Source organism: Bombina bombina, chromosome 3, assembly GCF_027579735.1.
Source record: "Bombina bombina isolate aBomBom1 chromosome 3, aBomBom1.pri, whole genome shotgun sequence".
Lineage (NCBI taxonomy): Eukaryota > Metazoa > Chordata > Amphibia > Anura > Bombinatoridae > Bombina > Bombina bombina.
Window position 1 is genome coordinate 3,721,085 of NC_069501.1, and position 19,302 is coordinate 3,740,386.

General features: G+C 43.3%; 1 protein-coding gene across 2 annotated transcripts in view; it reads left to right on the forward strand.

Annotated features, from left to right (window-relative positions):
* PKNOX1 (PBX/knotted 1 homeobox 1) overlaps positions 1-19,302 on the forward strand; it is a 458,035-nt gene that overhangs the window by 325,601 nt on the left and 113,132 nt on the right. For both annotated transcript variants that reach the window (XM_053705699.1, XM_053705701.1), the window contains one exon: positions 467-564. In XM_053705699.1, the coding sequence (XP_053561674.1) occupies positions 467-564 (98 nt within the window). The remainder of the gene's footprint in view (positions 1-466; positions 565-19,302) is intronic.

Consider the following 19,302-nt stretch of genomic DNA (forward strand, 5'->3'; position numbering starts at 1 on the left):
TGCTTATGTGACCCTTATGCTGTGTGTCATGTGCTTATGTGACCCTTATGCTGTGTGTCATGTGCTTATGTGACCCACTTGCTTTGTGTCATGTGCTTATGTGACCCTCTTGCTTTGTGTCATGTCCCTTATGTTTTATTTCATGTTCTGCTCTGTCCCTTGTGTCTCTGATTTCTGTGTCTTATATGTCTGTTTTTTACCCTTTCATGACCCTGACCATTGTGCTGTCTGACTCCCTATGTTTGTTAATTAGTCACCGCAGTTTTGGGATTTTTAAGCTTTGTTGTGTTATGGTCTCTTACAATAGACCAGACCGCCTTACGTAGGATTGTTATCTGAACTGTAACTGTAAACTATAAGATGCCACCAAAATGACTTGACTCCTCCCATTAGGACTAGTCCCTTCCTGAGTCTGTCACATGGTTTCTCTAGTCACTTCCTTTATTTGTCACTGTCCCTTTTGCAGGTGGCACTGTGTACCAGCCAGTCACGGTGGTGACACCCCAGGGACAGGTTGTGGCGCAGGCTATCTCTCCTGGAACCATCCGGATTCAGAACTCACAGGTACTGTATACTGTGCTCAGGTTGGTTTGTGTGGGTGGGTGTGTAGCGGGTCCTCATGTATAGGTCCTTGTGACTGGTTCCTCTTTATTGGATAACAGTTGCATTGACGTGTGTACAGGGTCACATGCATAGGAGCAGCAAGTAAATGTAGTGGAATGTGCTGGGCTCTACTGATAATAGTTGGTGCTGGATTCTATTCTAGATGAGAGGTCTATGACTCTACTGATAATAATTATTGCTGGATTCTATTCTAGATGAGAAGTCTGACTCTACTGATAATAGTTAGTGCTAGATTCTATTCTAGATGAGAAGTCTATGACTCTACTGATAATAGTTAGTGCTGGATTCTATTCTAGATGAGAAGTCTATGACTCTACTGATAATAGTTGGTGCTGGATTCTATTCTAGATGAGAAGTCTATGACTCTACTGATAATAGTTGGTGCTGGATTCTATTCTAGATGAGAAGTCTATGACTCTACTGATAATAGTTGGTGCTGGATTATTTTCTAGATGAGAAGTCTATGACTCTACTGATAATAATTAGTGCTGGATTATTTTCTAGATGAGAAGTCTATGAATAATATTTAGTTTATAATTCTGTCAATGGAAATGGCTCTACCTTCTGCTGGTTGTCTTGGCTACTATTTATGTTAAAGGGACAGGAAACACAGATTAGTTTTCATAATTCACATGGAACATATTATTTTAACCAACTTTGCATTTTACTTCTAGTCTCTAATTTGCTTCTTTCTCTTGCAAGGTGTATCCAGTCCACGGATTCATCCTTTACTTGTGGGATATTCTCCTTCCCTACAGGAAGTGGCAAAGCTCCGTTTTAAGAACAGATTATGAGCATTCTGACGCTTTGGTAGCCGTATCCGATATACCCTCACAACGCTCTGAAGTGGGAGCGAGGGATTTGATGTCTGAGGGAGAAGTCTCTGATTCAGGAAGAGTTCCTCCTCAGACAGATTCAGATACATTGGTTTTAAATTTAAACTAGAGCACCTCCGCGTTTTGCTTAGGGAGGTATTAGCTACTCTGGATGACTGCGACCCTTTGGTGATCCCAGAGAAATTGTGTAAAATGGACAAGTACCTAGAGGTCCCTGTTTACACGGATGCATTTCCGGTCCCTAAGAGGATTGCGGATATCGTTACTAGGGAGTGGGATAGACCAGGTGTTCCCTTTGTTCCCCCTCCTGTTTTTAAGAAAATGTTCCCCATATCTGACCCTGTGCGGGACTCGTGGCAGACGGTCCCTAAGGTGGAGGGGGCTGTTTCTTCACTTGCTAAACGCACAACCATACCAATTGAAGACAGTTGTACTTTCAAAGACCCTATGGATAAGAAGTTAGAGGGTTTACTTATGAAAATTTTTGTTCAACAAGGTTTTCTTCTCCAGCCTATTGCCTACATTGTTCCTGTAACTACTGCAGCCGCTTTCTGGTTTGAGGCGCTGGAAGACTCGCTCCAGATGGAGACCTCATATGAGGAAATTATGGATAGAATTAAGGCTCTAAAGCTAGCTAATTCTTTTATCACTGACGCCGCTTTCCAACTAGCTAAGTTAGCGGTAAAAAATTCAGGTTTCGCCATTTTGGCGCGCAGGGCGCTATGGCTAAAGTCCTGGTCGGCCGATGTGTCGTCTAAATCCAAGCTTTTGAACATCCCTTTCAAAGGAAAGACCCTCTTCGGGCCTGAATTGAAAGAGATTATTTCAGAAATCACCGGGGGTAAAGGCCATGCTCTCCCTCAGGACAAGTCCTTTAAGACAAAGAACAAAGCTAATTTTCGTTCCTTTCATAATTTCAGGAACGGCCCCCGCTTCATCCTCTCCGGCTGCAAAGCAAGAGGGTAACGCTTCACAGCCCAAGGCAACTTGGAAACCTTACCAGGGCTGGAATAAGGGTAAACAGGCCAAAAAGCCTGCAGCTGCCACCAAGACAGCATGAAGGGGTAGCCCCCGATACGGGACCGGATCTAGTAGGGGGCAGACTCTCTCTCTTCGCTCAGGCCTGGGCAAGAGATGTACACGATCCTTGGGCGTTAGATATTGTATCCCAGGGATATCTTCTAGAATTCAAGGGTTACAGATCAGACAAAGAAAGAGGCGTTTTTACGCTGTGTAGAAGATCTACATACAATGGGAGTGATCCACCCAGTTCCAATCGTGGAACAAGGGCTGGGTTTTTACTCAAACCTGTTTGTGGTTCCCAAAAAAGAGGGAAGTTTCAGACCCATCCTGGATCTAAAAATTCTAAACAGATTCCTCAGAGTCCCATCATTCAAAATGGAGACCATTCGGACAATCTTACCAATGATCCAGGAAGGTCAATATATGACTGCCGTGGATCTAAAGGATGCATACCTACACATTCCTATCCACAAAGATCATCACCAGTTTCTCAGGTTCGCCTTTCTGGACAAGCATTACCAGTTTGTGGCTCTTCCTTTCGGCTTAGCCACTGCTCCCAGAATTTTCACAAAGGTGCTAGGGTCCCTTCTGGCGATGCTAAGACCGCGGGGCATAGCAGTGGCGCCTTACCTAGACAACGTTTTGATTCAGGCGCCGTCTTTCCAAAGAGCCAAGTCTCACACAGAGATTGTATTGGCCTTTCTGAGGTCTCACGGGTGGAAGGTGAATATCAAAAAGAGTTCTTTCCCCTCTCACAAGGGTTCCCTTCCTAGGGACTCTAATAGACTCGGTAGAAATGAAAATATTTCTGACGGAGGTCAGAAAATTAAAACTCTTAACTACTTGCCGAGTTCTTTATTCCATTCCCCGGCCATCTGTGGCTCAGTGCATGGAGACAAGTTTTTGGATGATTTTAGCCGGCGTAGCTAAGATTCATTTTGCTGTTCTCGGCCATTCTGAGGAGTGAGGTAAACTTCAGAACAGGGGACAGCGGGCAGGTTCACCTTCAAAGAGGTATGTTGCAGTATATTATTTTCTGAGGAATGGAATTGACTGAGAAAATACTGCCAATACCGATATAATGTAAGTTCAGCCTTAAATGCAGTAGTAGCAACTGGTATCAGGCTGTTATGTATATATGTTTACACTTCAGTATTCTGGGGAATGACACTTCACTGGGATAATACTATATGCATATAACTTTTAGCCTAACTTGCAGTGGGAACGTCTAGCAACAGGCTGTTTAATGACATTTCATGTTATTTGATTTAAACGTTTTGCTGGCATGTTAAATCGTTTAATTATCTGAGGTACTGGGTGAAAAATTGCTTTGGGCACTGTTTTTCCACTTGGCTGTCGTTTATTTTAATTTAAGACAGTTTACTGAACTTCCCTCACTGCTGTGTGTGAGGGGGAGGGGCCTATTTTGGCGCTTTTGCTGCGCATCAGAAATTCAGTCACAAGTCTGTTTCTCTCCCTGCATGATCCGGATCGTCTCTACAGAGCTCAAGGGTCTTCAAAAATTATTTTGAGGGAGGTAATCACTCACAGCAGACCTGTGAGATTGTGCTTTGACTGTGATAAAAAACGTTTATATTTTGTACATTTTTTTTCTGCTATTAAGGGTTAGTTATCCATTGCTAACGGGGGCAATCCTTTGCTAAATTTATGCCTTTACCGGGAAAAATTTGGTTTTTATAATTTCTCCGGTTCATTGTTATTCAACTGTCATAGTTTTTTTTCTGTGCTTCTTAAAGGCACAGTGCGTTTTCATATTACTTGTAAATTGAGTTGAAAAGTATTTCCAAGCTTGCTAGTTTAATTGCTAGTTTGTTAAACATGTCTGACTCAGAGGAATATCTCTGTGCTATATGTGCGAAAGCCAAGGTGGAGCCCAATAGAAATTTATGTACTAATTGCATTGATGCTACTTTAAATAAAAGTCAATCTGTACAAATTGAACATCATTCACCAAACAACGAGGGGGAAGTTATGCCGACTAACTTGCCTCACGTGTCAGTACCTGCATCTCCCGCTCGGGAGGTGCGTGATATTGTAACGCCGAGTACTTCAGGGCGGCCATTACAAATCACGCTACAGGACATGGCTAATGTTATGACTGAAGTTTTGTCTAAATTACCAGAACTTAGAGGTAAGCGAGATCACTCTGGGGTGAGAACAGAGTGCGCTGATAATATTAGGGCCATGTCAGATACTGCGTCACAATTTGCAGAACATGAGGACGGAGAGCTTCAATCTGCAGGTGACGGATCTGATCCAAATAGAGTGGATTCAGACATTTCAAATTTTAAGTTTAAACTAGAAAACCTCCGTGTACTGCTAGGGGAGGTATTAGCGGCTCTGAATGATTGTAACACTGTTGCAATCCCAGAGAAATTATGTAGGCTGGATAGATACTATGCAGTACCAGCGAGTACTGACGTATTTCCTATACCTAAGAGGCTTACAGAGATAATTACTAAGGAGTGGGATAGGCCCGGTGTACCCTTTTCCCCCCCTCCTGTATTTAGAAAAATGTTTCCAATAGACGCCACCACACGGGACTTATGGCAGATGGTCCCTAAGGTGGAGGGAGCGGTTTCTACTCTGGCTAAGCGTACCACTATCCCGGTGGAGGATAGCTGTGCCTTTTCAGATCCAATGGATAAAAAATTAGAGGGTTACCTTAAGAAAATGTTTGTTCAACAAGGTTTTATATTGCAACCCCTTGCATGTATTGCGTCTGTCACGGCTGCGGCCGCATTTTGGTCAGAGTCTCTGGAAGAGACTCTTGACTCAATAACTATAGATGAGATTTCAAATAAGCTTAAAACCCTAATAGCTAGCTAATTCATTTATTTCAGATGCCGTAGTACATTTAACTAAACTTACGGCTAAGAATTCCGGATTCGCCATTCAGGCACGTAGAGCACTGTGGCTAAAATCCTGGTCAGCTGATGTTACTTCTAAATCTAAATTACTTAACATTCCTTTCAAGGATCAGACCTTATTCGGGCCCGGTTTGAAAGAAATTATCGCTGACATTACAGGAGGTAAAGGCCATGCCCTGCCTCAAGACAGAGCCAAACCTAGGGCTAGACAGTAAGATCTTTTGCTAATGGGAGTGATCCACCCGGTTCCGCGGTCGGAGCACGGACAGGGGTTTTACTCAAATCTGTTTGTGGTTCCCAAGAAAGAAGGAACCTTCAGACCAATCTTGGATTTAAAGATCTTAAACAAATTCCTAAGAGTTCCATCGTTCAAAATGGAAACTATTCGGACAATCTTACCCATGATCCAAAAGGGTCAGTACATGACCACAGTGGATTTAAAGGATGCTTACCTTCACATACCGATTCACAAAGATCATTACCGGTATCTAAGGTTTGCCTTCCTAGACAGGCATTACCAGTTTGTAGCTCTTCCATTCGGATTGGCTACGGCTCCAAGAATCTTCACAAAGGTTCTGGGCGCTCTTCTGGCGGTACTAAGACCGCGAGGAATTTCGGTGGCTCCGTACCTAGACGACATTCTGATACAAGCGTCAAGCTTTCAAACTGCCAAGTCTCATACAGAGTTAGTACTGGCATTTCTAAGGTCGCATGGGTGGAAGGTGAACGAAGAGAAAAGTTCTCTCTTTCCGCTCACAAGAGTTCCCTTCTTGGGGACTCTTATAGATTCTGTAGAAATGAAGATCTACCTGACAGAAGGCAGGTTAACAAAGCTTCAAAATGCTTGCCGTGTCCTTCATTCCATTCAACACCCGTCAGTGGCTCAATGCATGGAGGTAATCGGCTTAATGGTAGCGGCAATGGACATAGTACCCTTTGCACGCCTACATCTCAGACCACTGCAATTGTGCATGCTAAGTCAGTGGAATGGGGATTACTCAGATTTGTCCCCTACTCTGAATCTGGATCAAGAGACCAGAAATTCTCTTCTATGGTGGCTTTCTCGGCCACATCTGTCCAGGGGGATGCCATTCAGCAGACCAGATTGGACAATTGTAACAACAGACGCCAGCCTACTAGGTTGGGGCGCTGTCTGGAATTCCCTGAAGGCTCAGGGATCATGGACTCAGGAGGAGAGTCTCCTTCCAATAAACATTCTGGAATTGAGAGCAGTTCTCAATGCCCTTCTGGCTTGGCCTCAGTTAACAACTCGGGGGTTCATCAGGTTTCAGTCGGACAACATCACGACTGTAGCTTACATCAACCATCAAGGAGGGACAAGAAGCTCCCTAGCGATGATGGAAGTATCAAAGATAATTCGCTGGGCAGAGTCTCACTCTTGCCACCTGTCAGCGGTCCACATTCCTGGAGTGGAGAACTGGGAGGCGGATTTCCTAAGTCGTCAGACTTTTCATCCGGGGGAGTGGGAACTTCATCCGGAGGTCTTTGCCCAAATACTTCGACTTTGGAGCAAACCAGAGATAGATCTCATGGCATCTCGCCAGAACGCCAAGCTTCCTTGTTACGGGTCCAGGTCCAGGGACCCGGGAGCGGTCCTGGTAGATGCTTTGACAGCACCTTGGACCTTCGGGATGGCCTATGTGTTTCCACCCTTCCCGATGCTTCCTCGATTGATTGCCAGGATCAAACAGGAGAGAGCATTGGTGATTCTAATAGCGCCTGCGTGGCCACGCAGGACCTGGTATGCAGAGCTAGTGGACATGTCATCCTGTCCACCTTGGTCTCTGCCTCTGAGACAGGACTTTCTAATTCAGGGTCCTTTCAAACATCAAAATCTAATTTCTCTGAAGCTGAGTGCTTGGAGATTGAACGCTTGATTTTATCAAAGCGTGGATTTTTGGAGTCAGTAATTGATACCTTAATACAGGCTAGGAAACCTGTTACCAGAAAGATTTACCATAAAATATGGCGTAAATACTTACATTGGTGCGAATCCAATAGTTACTCATGGAGTAAGGTTAGGATTCCTAGGATATTGTCTTTTCTACAAGAGGGTTTAGAAAAGGGTTTATCTGCTAGTTCCTTAAAGGGACAGATCTCAGCTCTGTCCGTTCTTTTACACAAACGTCTGTCAGAAGTTCCAGACGTTCAGGCTTTTTGCCAGGCTTTGGCCAGGATTAAGCCTGTGTTTAAAACTGTTGCTCCACCATGGAGCTTAAATTTAGTTCTTAACGTTTTACAGGGTGTTCCGTTTGAACCCCTTCATTCCATTGATATTAAATTGTTATCTTGGAAAGTTCTGTTTTTAATGGCTATTTCCTCGGCTCGTAGAGTCTCTGAGTTATCAGCCTTACATTGTGATTCTCCGTATCTGATTTTTCATTCAGATAAGGTAGTTCTGCGTACTAAACCTGGGTTCTTACCTAAGGTTGTCACTAACAAGAATATCAATCAAGAGATTGTTGTTCCATCATTGTGTCCTAACCCTTCTTCAAAGAAGGAACGACTTCTGCACAATCTAGATGTAGTCCGTGCCCTGAAATTTTATTTACAGGCAACTAAAGATTTTCGCCAAACTTCTTCCCTGTTTGTCGTTTATTCTGGACAGAGGAGAGGTCAAAAAGCTTCTGCTACCTCTCTCTCTTTTTGGCTTCGTAGCATAATACGTTTAGCCTATGAGACTGCTGGACAGCAGCCTCCTGAAAGAATTACAGCTCATTCTACTAGAGCTGTGGCTTCCACTTGGGCCTTTAAGAATGAGGCATCTGTTGAACAGATTTGCAAGGCTGCAACTTGGTCTTCTCTTCATACTTTTTCCAAATTTTCCAAATTTGACACTTTTGCTTCTTCGGAGGCTGTTTTTGGGAGAAAGGTTCTTCAGGCAGTGGTCCCTTCCGTATAAAGATCCTGCCTGTCCCTCCCGTCATCCGTGTACTTTAGCGTTGGTATTGGTATCCCAGAAGTAATGATGACCCGTGGACTGACTACACTTAACAGGAGAAAACATAATTTATGCTTACCTGATAAATTCCTTTCTCCTGTAGTGTAGTCAGTCCACGGCCCGCCCTGTTTTTTATGGCAGGTCTAAGTTTTTAAATTATTCTCCAGTCACCACTGCACCCTATAGTTTCTCCTTTCTCGTTTGGTTCTCGGTCGAATGACTGGGTGTGACGTAGAGGGGAGGAGCTATATAGCAGCTCTGCTTGGGTGATCCTCTTGCACTTCCTGTTGGGGAGGAGTTAATATCCCAGAAGTAATGATGACCCGTGGACTGACTACACTACAGGAGAAAGGAATTTATCAGGTAAGCATAAATTATGTTTTGTCAGGCCTTGGTCAGTTTCAGGCCTGTGTTCTATCCAGTTACTCCTTCGTGGAGTCTTAATTTGGTTCTCAAAGTTCTTCAAGGAGCTCTGTTTGAGCCTATGCTCTCCATTGATATTGAGTTATTATCTTGGAAAGTTTTATTTCTTGTTGCTATTTTTTTCTGCTCGTAGAGGGTCATAGCTCTCGGCATTGCAGTATGAGTCTCCTTACCTTATTTTCCATTCAGATAAGGTAGTTTTACGTAATAAATTGGGATTTCTTCCTAAGGTTGTTTCTGATTGGAACATTGATCAGGAGATTGTTGTTCCTTCTTTGTGTCCTAGCCCTTCTTCTCAGATGAACGACTTTTGCACAATTTGTCGTGGTCCGTGCTTTAAAGTTTTACAGACTAACGATTTCGTCAGTTTTCTGCTTTGTGCTTTTCTCAGGAAAGCGTAAGGGACGGAAAACTTTGGCTACTTCTATTTCTTTTTGCTGAAGAGTATCATACGGTTTGTTTATGAAACTGCTGAACGGCAGCTTCCTGAGAGGGTTGCGGCTCATTCCACGAGGGCTATTGCTTCCTCATGGGTTTTTAAAAAATAAAGCTTCTGTGGATTAGGTTTGCAAGGCTGCAACTTAGTTCTCTCTTCGCACTTTTTCAAAGCTTTTCTAATTTGGCTCTTTTGCCTCAGCTGAGGCCTTTTTTGGGAGAAAGGTTCTCAAGCAGTGGTGCCTTCCGTTTAGGTTCCCTGTCTTGTCCCTCCCGTATCATCTGTGTACTCTAGCTTTGGTATTGGATCCCATTAGTAATTAAGATGATCCATGGACTCATTGTGTAATTAAAAAGAAAACAAAATTTATGCTTACCTTATAAATGTATTTCTTTTTTGACACGATGAGTCCACGGCCCGCCCTGTTCTTGTAAGACAGGTTGTTGGTTATAAACCTCAGACACCTCTGCACCTTGGCTTTTTCTTTCTCTTCCTAACTTCGGTCGTATGACTGGAGTGGGAGGGAAGGGAGGAGCTATTTAACAGCTCTGCTGTGGTGCTCTTTGCCGCCTCCTGCTGACCAGGAGGTGAATATCCCATTAGTAATTAAGATGATCCGTGGACTCATTGTGTCAAAAAAAAAATAAATTTATCAGGTAAGCATACATTTTGTTTTTTAAAGGTTCTCTGTTATCAGTCGTAGGGATTCATCTCCTACCTCCCTTTTCAGATTGACGATATACTCTTATACCATTACCTCTGCTGATAGTTTTCATTACTGGTCTGGCTGTCTGCTATATGTGGATGGGTGTCTTTTTCGGTAAGTATGTATCACTGTTAAGACACTCTCAGCTATGTTTGGCGCTTTATGAATTAATATAAAGTTTTAAATATATGTATTTACTTATATTTGCCATGAGTCAGGTCTATGTATATTTCCATTTGCAGACTGACAGTTTCAGTATAAGAATCATGTTTTAGGAAGTTATTTTTTAAATATTTTCTTACCTGGGGTATAGTCTTCTTTTCCAATTTGACTTGTTTTCCTTATATTTCACGGGCAAATTAGGCTTGCGAGGTCGCAAAATGCTATTATTTATTGCGTCATTCTTGGCGCCAAAATTTACACAAGTTTCTGCATTTCCTGCGTCTTAGTTGACGCCAGGTTGTTTGGCGTGAAGTCACATTTGTTATGACTCGAGTTGCGTCATTTCCAGATGTTTGTTGGCGCCAACATTTTTTTAACTTTTTTACGTTGTGCCAGTTCCACTTCAGGAACAGGGTTTGGGTTTGTATTCAAATCTATTCATTGTCCCAAAGAAGGAAAATTCAATCGGGCCAGTTCTGGATCTAAAGTTTTTTAATTGTTTTGTAAGGGTCCCAACTTTCAAGATGGTGACTATAAGGACTATTCTGCCCTTTGTTCAGCAAGGTCATTACATGTCCACAATAGACTTACAGGATGCGTATCTTCACATTCTGATTCATCCAGACCACTATCGGTTTCTGAGATTCTCTTTTCTAGACAAGCTCTTCCATTTGGCCTAGCGACCGCTCCAAGAATCTTCTTGAAGGTTTTCGGTGCCCTTCTATCTGTAATCAGTGAGCAGTTTATTGTGGTATTTCCTTATTTGGACAATAACTTGGTACTGAGCAGAATCTCACACGAATCAACTGGTGTTGTTTCTTCAAAAACATGGTTGGAGGATCAATTTACCAAAGAGTTTCTTGATTCCTCAGACAAGGGTCACCTTTTTAGGTTTCCAGATAGATTCAGTGTCCATGACTCTGTCTTTGACAGACAATAGACAAATGAAATTGCTTTCAGCCTGTCGAAACCTTCAGTCTCGATCATTCCCTTCAGTGGCTATGTGCATGGAAGTTTTAGGTCTCATGACTGCAGCATCGGACGCGATCCCCTTTGCTCGTTTTTATATGAGTCCTCTGCAGCTTTGTATGCTGAATCAATGGTGCAGCGATTATACTCTGATATCACAATTAATATCCTTAAATCCCAACACTCAACTCTCTCTGTCTTGGTGGTTAGACCATCATCGTATTGTTCGAGGGGCCTCTTATGTTTGTCCTTCCTGGACTGTAGTCTTTACAGATGCAAGTCTTTCAGGTTGGGGAGCTGTCTGGGGGTTTCTGACAGCACAAGGGGTTTGGAATCCTCTTAGAACTCCGTGCTATTCTGAGGGCTCTTCAGGCTTGGTCTCTTTTAAAGAGAGAACTATTTATTATTTTTTAGACAGACAATGTCACAACTGTGGCATATGTCAATCATCAGGGTGGGACTCGCAGTCCTTTAGCTATGAAAGAAGTATCTTGGATACTTTCTTGGGCTGAATCCAACTCCTGTGTAATTTCTGCTATTCATGTCCCAGGTGTAGACAATTGGGAAGCGGATTATCTCAGCAGTCAGACTTTACATCCGGGGGAGTGGTCTCTCCATCCAGATGTATTTTGTCAGATTGTACAGATTTGGGGTCCTCCAGAAATAGATCTGATGGCTTCCCATCTAAACAAGAAACTTCCCAGGTACCTTTCCAGGTGCAGGGATCCTCAGGCAGAGATGGTGGATACGTTAGCAGTTCCTTGGTTTTACCAACCTACTTATATTTGTCCGTCTCTAGTTCTTCTTCCAAGGGTTATCTCCAAGATCATAATGGAACAATCGCATGTGTTTCTGATAGCACCAGCATGGCCTCACAGATTTTGGTTTGCGGATCTTGTCCGGATGTCCAGTTGCCAACCTTGGCCACTTCCTTTAAGACCAGACCTTCTGTCTCAAGGGCCGTTTTTCCATAAGGATCTCAAATCGCTAAATTTGAAGGTATGGAAATTGAACGCTTAGTACTTAGTCATAGAGGTTTCTCTGACTCAGTGATTAATACTATGTTACAAGCTCGTAAGTCTGTTTCAAGGAAGATTTATTATCGGCGTGGAAAACCTATATTAAATCGTGTTCTCATAAATTCTCCTGGAATTCTTTTAGAATTCCTATAATTTTACAGTTTCTTCAGGACGGTTTGGATCAAGGTTTGTCTGCAAGTACTTTGAAGAGACAAATCTCTGCTCTTTCTGTTTTATTTTATAGAAAGATTACTAAACTTCCTGATATTCACTGTTTTGTTCAGGCTTTGGTTCGTATAAAGCCTGTTATTAAATCAATCTCTCCTCCTTGGAGCCTTAATTTGGTTTTGAAGGCTTTGCAGGCTCCTCCTTTTGAGCCTATGCATTCTTTGTAAATTAAACTACTTTCTTGGAAAGTGTTGTTGCTTTTGGATATCTCTTCAGCTAGAAGAGTTTCTGAATTATCTGCTCTCTCTTGCGAGTCTCCTTTTCTGATTTTCCATCAGGATAAAGCTGTTTTCTTCCTAAGGTTGTGAATTCTAACAATATTAGTAGGGAAATTGTTGTTCCTTCCTTGTGTCCTAATCCTAAGAATGCTCTTGAAAGATCTTTACATTCTTTGGATGTTGTAAGAGCTTTGAAATACTATGTCAGAGATACTAAAGATTTCAGAAAGACTTCTAGTCTATTTGTTATTTTTTCTGGTTCTAGAAAAGGTCAGAAAACCTCTGCCATTTCTTTGGCATCTTGGTTAAAGCTTTTGATTCACAAAGCTTATTTGGAGGCGGGGCAATCTCCGCCTAAGAGAATCACAGCTCATTCTACTAGATCAGTTGCCACTTCTTGAGCTTTTAAGAATGAAGCTTCGGTTTATCAGATTTGCAAAGCAACAACTTGGTCTTCTTTGCATACTTTTACAAAATTTTACCATTTTGATGTATTTGCTTCTTCTGAAGCAGTCTTTGGTAGAAAAGTTCTTCAGGCAGCTTTCTCAGTTTGATTCTTCTGCTTATGATTTAAGTTTTTTTCTTGAGATTTATAAGAAAAACTTATTTCTCTTGCAAGATGTATCGAGTCCACGGATTCATCGAATGCTTGTGGGATATTCTCCTTCCCAACAGGAAGTGGCAAAGAGAGCACCCACAGCAGAGCTGTCTATATAGCTCCTCCCCTAACTCCACCCCCCAGTCATTCTCTTTGCCCGCTCTAAAGCAATAGGAAGGGTAAAGTGATGTGGTGACAAAAATGTTAGTTTTTATTTTCTCAAGCAAGAGTTTGTTATTTTAAATGGTACCGGTGTGTACTATTTACTCTCAGGCAGAAAGGAGATGAAGATTTCTGCATGGAGGATGATAATCTTAGCACTTTGTAACTAAGATTCACTGCTGTTCCCACAGAGGCTGAGGAGTACAGGAAACTTCAGTTGGGGGAACGGTTTGCATGCTAAGCTGCATTGAGGTATGTTCAGTCATTTTTTTCTAGACAGACTGTGATAATTCTAGAAAAGGCTTGCAATATCCCCATGAGGGAAGAGTAAGCTGTATTCAGAGACTTAGTGGACTTTTGGATGTTCATTTGGGCTTACTTAAGGTTTATTAACCCACATGGCTAGCTTAGAAACACTTTGGTGTGTTTCTTTTAGGCCCCACAGACATCGAGTTTGGTGGGAGGGGCCTAGTTTCGTGCTTCAGTTGCGCAGTTGTTTTTACAAAGCAAGACATCAAGCTGTTACACCGGAGGGTCCTGCTGTTATTTGAAGGCCTAAAGGAAGTATTTTCCCCACAAAATCTATCCCTAAGGGCAGGTAGGCGCCACAGCAGAGCTGTGGCAAGGTGCTGATCGTTTTTTTTTTCCGGTTTTTGACGTTTTGTCAATCTGGTTTTTGCATTAAGGGGTTAATTGTTTATTTTGCTGGTGGGGCAATCTTACTAAAGCTTTAAGAATACACTGTAAACATTTCGAAAAGTTTACTGCTTTTTTACACTGTTTTGCAGAATTTGTGCACTTTTTTTCTCTTAAAGACACAGTACCGTTTTTTCTAAGTGTTGTTTTTATTTTGAATAAAGTGTTTTCCAAGCTTGCTTGTTTCAATACTAGCCTGTTAAACATGTCTGACATCAAGGAAACTCCTTGTTCAATGTGTTTAGAAGCCATTGTGGAACCCCCTCTTAGAATGTGTCCCACTTGCACTGATATGTCTATACATTTTAAAGAGCATATTGTAGCACTTAAAACTATAGCCCTAAATGATTCTCAGACAGAAAGAAATTAGGTTATGCCATCTAGCTCTCCCCAAGTGTTACAACCAGTAACTCCAGCACAAGTGACGCCAAGTACCTCTAGTGCGTCTACTACCTTACAAGACATGGCCGCAGTTATGAATACTACCCTCACAGAGGTTTTATCTAAACTGCCTGGGTTGCAAGGAAAGCGCGATAGCTCTGGGTTATGAACAAATGCTGAGCCTTCTGACGCTTTAGTAGCCGTATCCGATATACCCTCACAATGCTCTGAAGTAGGGGTAAGGGATTTGCTATCTGAGGGAAAGATTTCTGATTCAGGTAAGACGCTCCCTCAGACAGATTCTGATATGACGGCATTTAAATTTAAGCTAGAAACCTCCGCTTGTTGCTCAGGGAGGTATTAGCGACTCTGGATGATTGTGACCCTATTGTGGTTCCAGAGAAATTGTGTAAAATTGACAAATACCTAGAGGTTCCAGTTTACACTGATGTTTTTCCGGTCCCTAAGAGGATTGCGAACATTGTCACTAGGGAGTGGGATAGACCAGGTATTCCGTTCACTCCCCCTCCTGTTTTTAAGAAAATGTTTCCCATATCAGACACCATGCGGGACTCGTGGCAGACGGTCCCTAAGGTGGAGGGAGCTATTTCTACACTCGCCAAGCGTACAACTATACCTATTGAGGACAGTTGTGCTTTCAAAGATCCTATGGATAAAAAATTAGAGGGTCTCCTAAAGAAAATTTTTGTTCATCAAGGTTTTCTTCTCCAACCTATTGCATGCATTGTTCCTGTAACCACTGCAGCTGCTTTCTGGTTCGAGGCTCTGGAAGAGGCTCTTCAGACGGAGACCCCATTAGAGGATATTATGGATAGAATTAAGGCTCTTAAGCTGGCTAATTCTTTCATTACAGATGCCGCTTTTCAACTGGCTAAATTAGCGGCAAAGAATTCAGGTTTTGCCATTTTAGCGCGCAGAGCGTTATGGCTTAAGTCCTGATCAGCGGATGTGTCGTCAAAATCTAAGCTTTTGAACATCCCTTTCAAAGGAAAGACCCTCTTCGGGCCTGAACTGAAGGAGATTATTTCAGACATCACTGGAGGGAAAGGCCATGCCCTCCCTCAGGATAAATAAAATAAAATAAGGACCAAACAAAATAATTTTCGTTCCTTTTCGAAACTTCAAGGGTGGTCCTGCTTCCTCTTCCCCTGCTGCAAAGCAACAGGGTAACTTTGCTCAATCCAAGTCAATCTGGAGACCTAACCAGGTTTGGAACAAGAGTAAACAGGCCAAGAAGCCTGCAGCTGTCTCCAAGACAGCATGAAGGGGTAGCCCCCGATCCGGGACCGGATCTAGTAGGGGGCAGACTCTCTCTCTTCGCTCAGGCTTGGGCAAGAGATGTTCACGATTCATGGGTTTTAGAAATTGTTTCCCAGGGTTATCTTCTGGACTTCAAAGATTCCCCCCCAAGGGGGAGATTTCACATTTCTCAATTGTCTGCAAACCAGACAAAGAGAGAGGCGTTCTTACGCTGTGTAGAAGACCTACATACCATGGGAGTGATTCACCCAGTTCCAAAAGCAGAACAGGGGCTAGGGTTTTACTCAAACCTGTTTGTGGTTCCCAAAAAAGAAGGAACTTTCAGACCAATCTTGGATCTCAAGATCTTAAACAAATTCCTCAGAGTTCCATCTGTCAAGATGGAGACTATTCGGACTATTCTGCCACTGATCCAGGAAGGTCAATATATGACCACCGTGGACTTAAAGGATGCGTATCTGCACATCCCTATTTACAGAGATAATCACTGATTTCTCAGGTTCGCCTTTCTGGACAGGCATTACCAGTTTGTGGCCCTTCCCTTCGGGTTGGCCACGGCTCCCAGAATTTTCACAAAGGTGCTAGGGTCCCTTCTGGCGGTTCTAAGACCGCGGGGCATAGCAGTAGCGCCTTATCTAGACGACATCTTAATTCAAGCGTCGACTTTCCAACTAGCCAAGTCTCACACGGACATCGTATTGGCTTTTCTGAGATCTCATGGGTGGAAGGTGAATATAAAAAAGAGTTCTCTGGACTTCCGGTGGGCGGGCCAACAGAGCAGACGTGTCCTAACAGAGCTCCGCTAGTCGGATCGCAAATACCCCTAAAATCTAACAATTTTCTGCTGGGCCCCGCATAACAGACTTGCTGGACTAGTGACCATTGCGCAGTGCCAGCCGTCTACTGAAGTGCGCTGAGCATATTCCATCGGCTCCGGCTCCTGGAGGCCATTGATCGCAAAAGGATTTCACACACTACTGACGCCATCTTGGTTTTTACCCGGCCTCAATCACAGGCGTGGAGGGAGTAAAGGGGCGCAAAGTGTCACAAAGCACCCGCTACACTCCATATTGTGGGCAATGGTGAGTAACGTTCATGAAAGGCGCGAACGTTAACTTTGTGTGGAAAGACAGCAGTGAATGGTGAGGTGGGGAAAGGACAGGGGACACGCAGCCAAAAAAAAACACACCACAGCTCAGTGATAACGGCACAGACAACATACTGTCTCTATATGCTCTCCAGGGACAATAGTGTATCAAGACTGGTTCGAGAGTGGTGAGCATAGTGAGAGTTCATTGAACACTGCACAGAGAACTTTACATTACATCGTGGCCTTAACTTGCAGTTTGCCCTGACTGCGCCACGTTATCCCAGAAAGTGAAAACCGTTGCTTGCACATTAAAAATCCCTCTGGGTCCCCCCACCCCACATCAGGATATTTTCCTCCCCCCATCAAGTGCCAATTACATACATCAAAAGACACACTTATGCCTGATCCTGTTTATACCTCCTCCAACTGCATCAATATATAGCAAAGCGGCATTCAACACTCCAACAGCTGTGCAGAAACCGCGCAACAGTAAAGGGGATGCAGACTGAACTTTTTTTACCTCCCAAGACTAAGGTATCCTCTTGGGGCACAACACCGGAGGCTAGCATCTACTTGAATATTGCACCATCACGCTCAACTGCCCTATATGCACAGAAGACCCCGCACCCCACTCTAATGAAAGTGGACAAATACTTTCATAAACTCTCTCCCTCCAATAAACCTGACATGGCTCACAGATCAAAGACTAGTGAAAAGAGACTGAAACACTTATCAGACATTCAGGCAGAGGGCTCAGCTATACCAGACCATGCGGGGGCCTCAGATTCAACCTCACACTCTGCCCTCTTGCAAGAATTAAAATCCTTCTTTCTCCCAAAGATGGATTCTCTGCAAACAGGGGTTGACACGCTAACAAGCGAAGTACGCCAATTTTCTTCACGCTTAACTGCAGCCGAAACCCGCATCTCAGATGCGGAAGACAGGCAACTTGCCACAGATACCACAGTCAAGCAATTAGTAAAGAAAACGCAAGTGCTCCAGGATCGCATAGATGATCTGGAGAACAGAAGCCGCCGCAACAATCTACGCATCGTAGGAGTTCCAGAGTCCATTAGGGGCAAAGACCTGCTCGAATTCACAGCACTGAAGCTCCCCAGGCTATTGGGCATACATCCTGACATTCTCCCAATTGATGTAGAACGAGCACACCGAGTGGGCCCAGAGAGGGCAGGAGACCAAGCAGGAGCCAAACCTAGACAGGTCATTTTCAAGTGCCTAAATTTTCAAGAAAAATTAAAGATCCTGAAAGCCTACCGTTCACATAAAGAGCTAATATACGAAGGTTCCAAGCTGCTCCTCTTCCAGGACTTCTCACTGGAGGTCTCTAGACAGAGGAAAGAATTTGCTCCGCTCTGCTCCCAGCTACATGAACAGGGACGCCAAGTGGCGCTGCTTTTCCCGGCGAAACTTCGTCTACAAACACCATATGGCGTAAAATTCTTCCATTCACCACAAGCGGTGAGAAGTTATCTGGCTACGGAAAATCAACGCCCTCCAACCTGAAAATAACTAGCTCCTACTAGGAGGATGCTTCCTCTGTTTTCTCCTCCTTGCTTTGTTTTTAAGCCTCAAAAGTAAAGGATGGCTGAATCTCTCTGTTGCTTGGCCTTTTCCTGGACTGGAAGAGACTTTTACCCCAAGGGGTCGTTGGACTTCACAGAGAGGCAGGACAATGCCTCTAGGGTAATGTTGATTAGTGATACCTCCTATAAGTTTTATTTGTTCTACTTGTTGTTTCTTCTTTTGTTGTTGTTGTTCTATTGTTTATCCTTAACATGTTTTAAATTCTCATTGGGTCATAACAACGGGTTAATACTACTGACACTTTATTTGGGAAGGGGGGGACTACAATGTGATTTGCTATATTATGGTCTTGACAGTGTTAAATCTTACAACATGAATCACCATGCATACACAAGCCCAAACTCTCCGATAAAATACGCTGATAGCCGCTATGAGGCACAGGTGGATGATGACTTAAATACCCAGCCCGAAAGTGATAGACATCAAAGATGCTGTAATCTGGAGGGGACCTTCAGTCGCCACAGAGGAAACAGAGGTCCCTTAGAACATAGTGCTTACTCAGAACCACTTCACCTTAGTCTGGTAACAGAACCAATCCCTCTTAAGAGGTCTGCCCCTCCCACCTACACCTCTATTATTGTCAACTCCACGGAGATCACCCACACATATATATACTATCAGGGCAAGTTAAATATTGCTGAGATGTTTTATCAGCCTATTATTCGGGGTATCCCTCCTGTGCCTAACTCAGGGAGTCACACACGTTTAAACCCCCCAGCATTATCTACCTCTCTCAGGGATAGGGGCCTAGAACAGCTGCTTTCAATCGGGACGAAAATCTACAGACTTATAGCCCTGGCTCTGTCTGAGCATGCAATAAATGTAGAGCTTAATTATGTATATGCTAAGATAAGTCTAAGTTTATGTCTATCAAATATAACTATTATTGTTGAAGGTCCAGAATGCTGTATACTTTATGCCTTTTCTCCTGCTCTCTCCCTTCTCTGCCTCTTCTTTATATCCAGATTCTATTGGACTCTCTCCTACCCGCC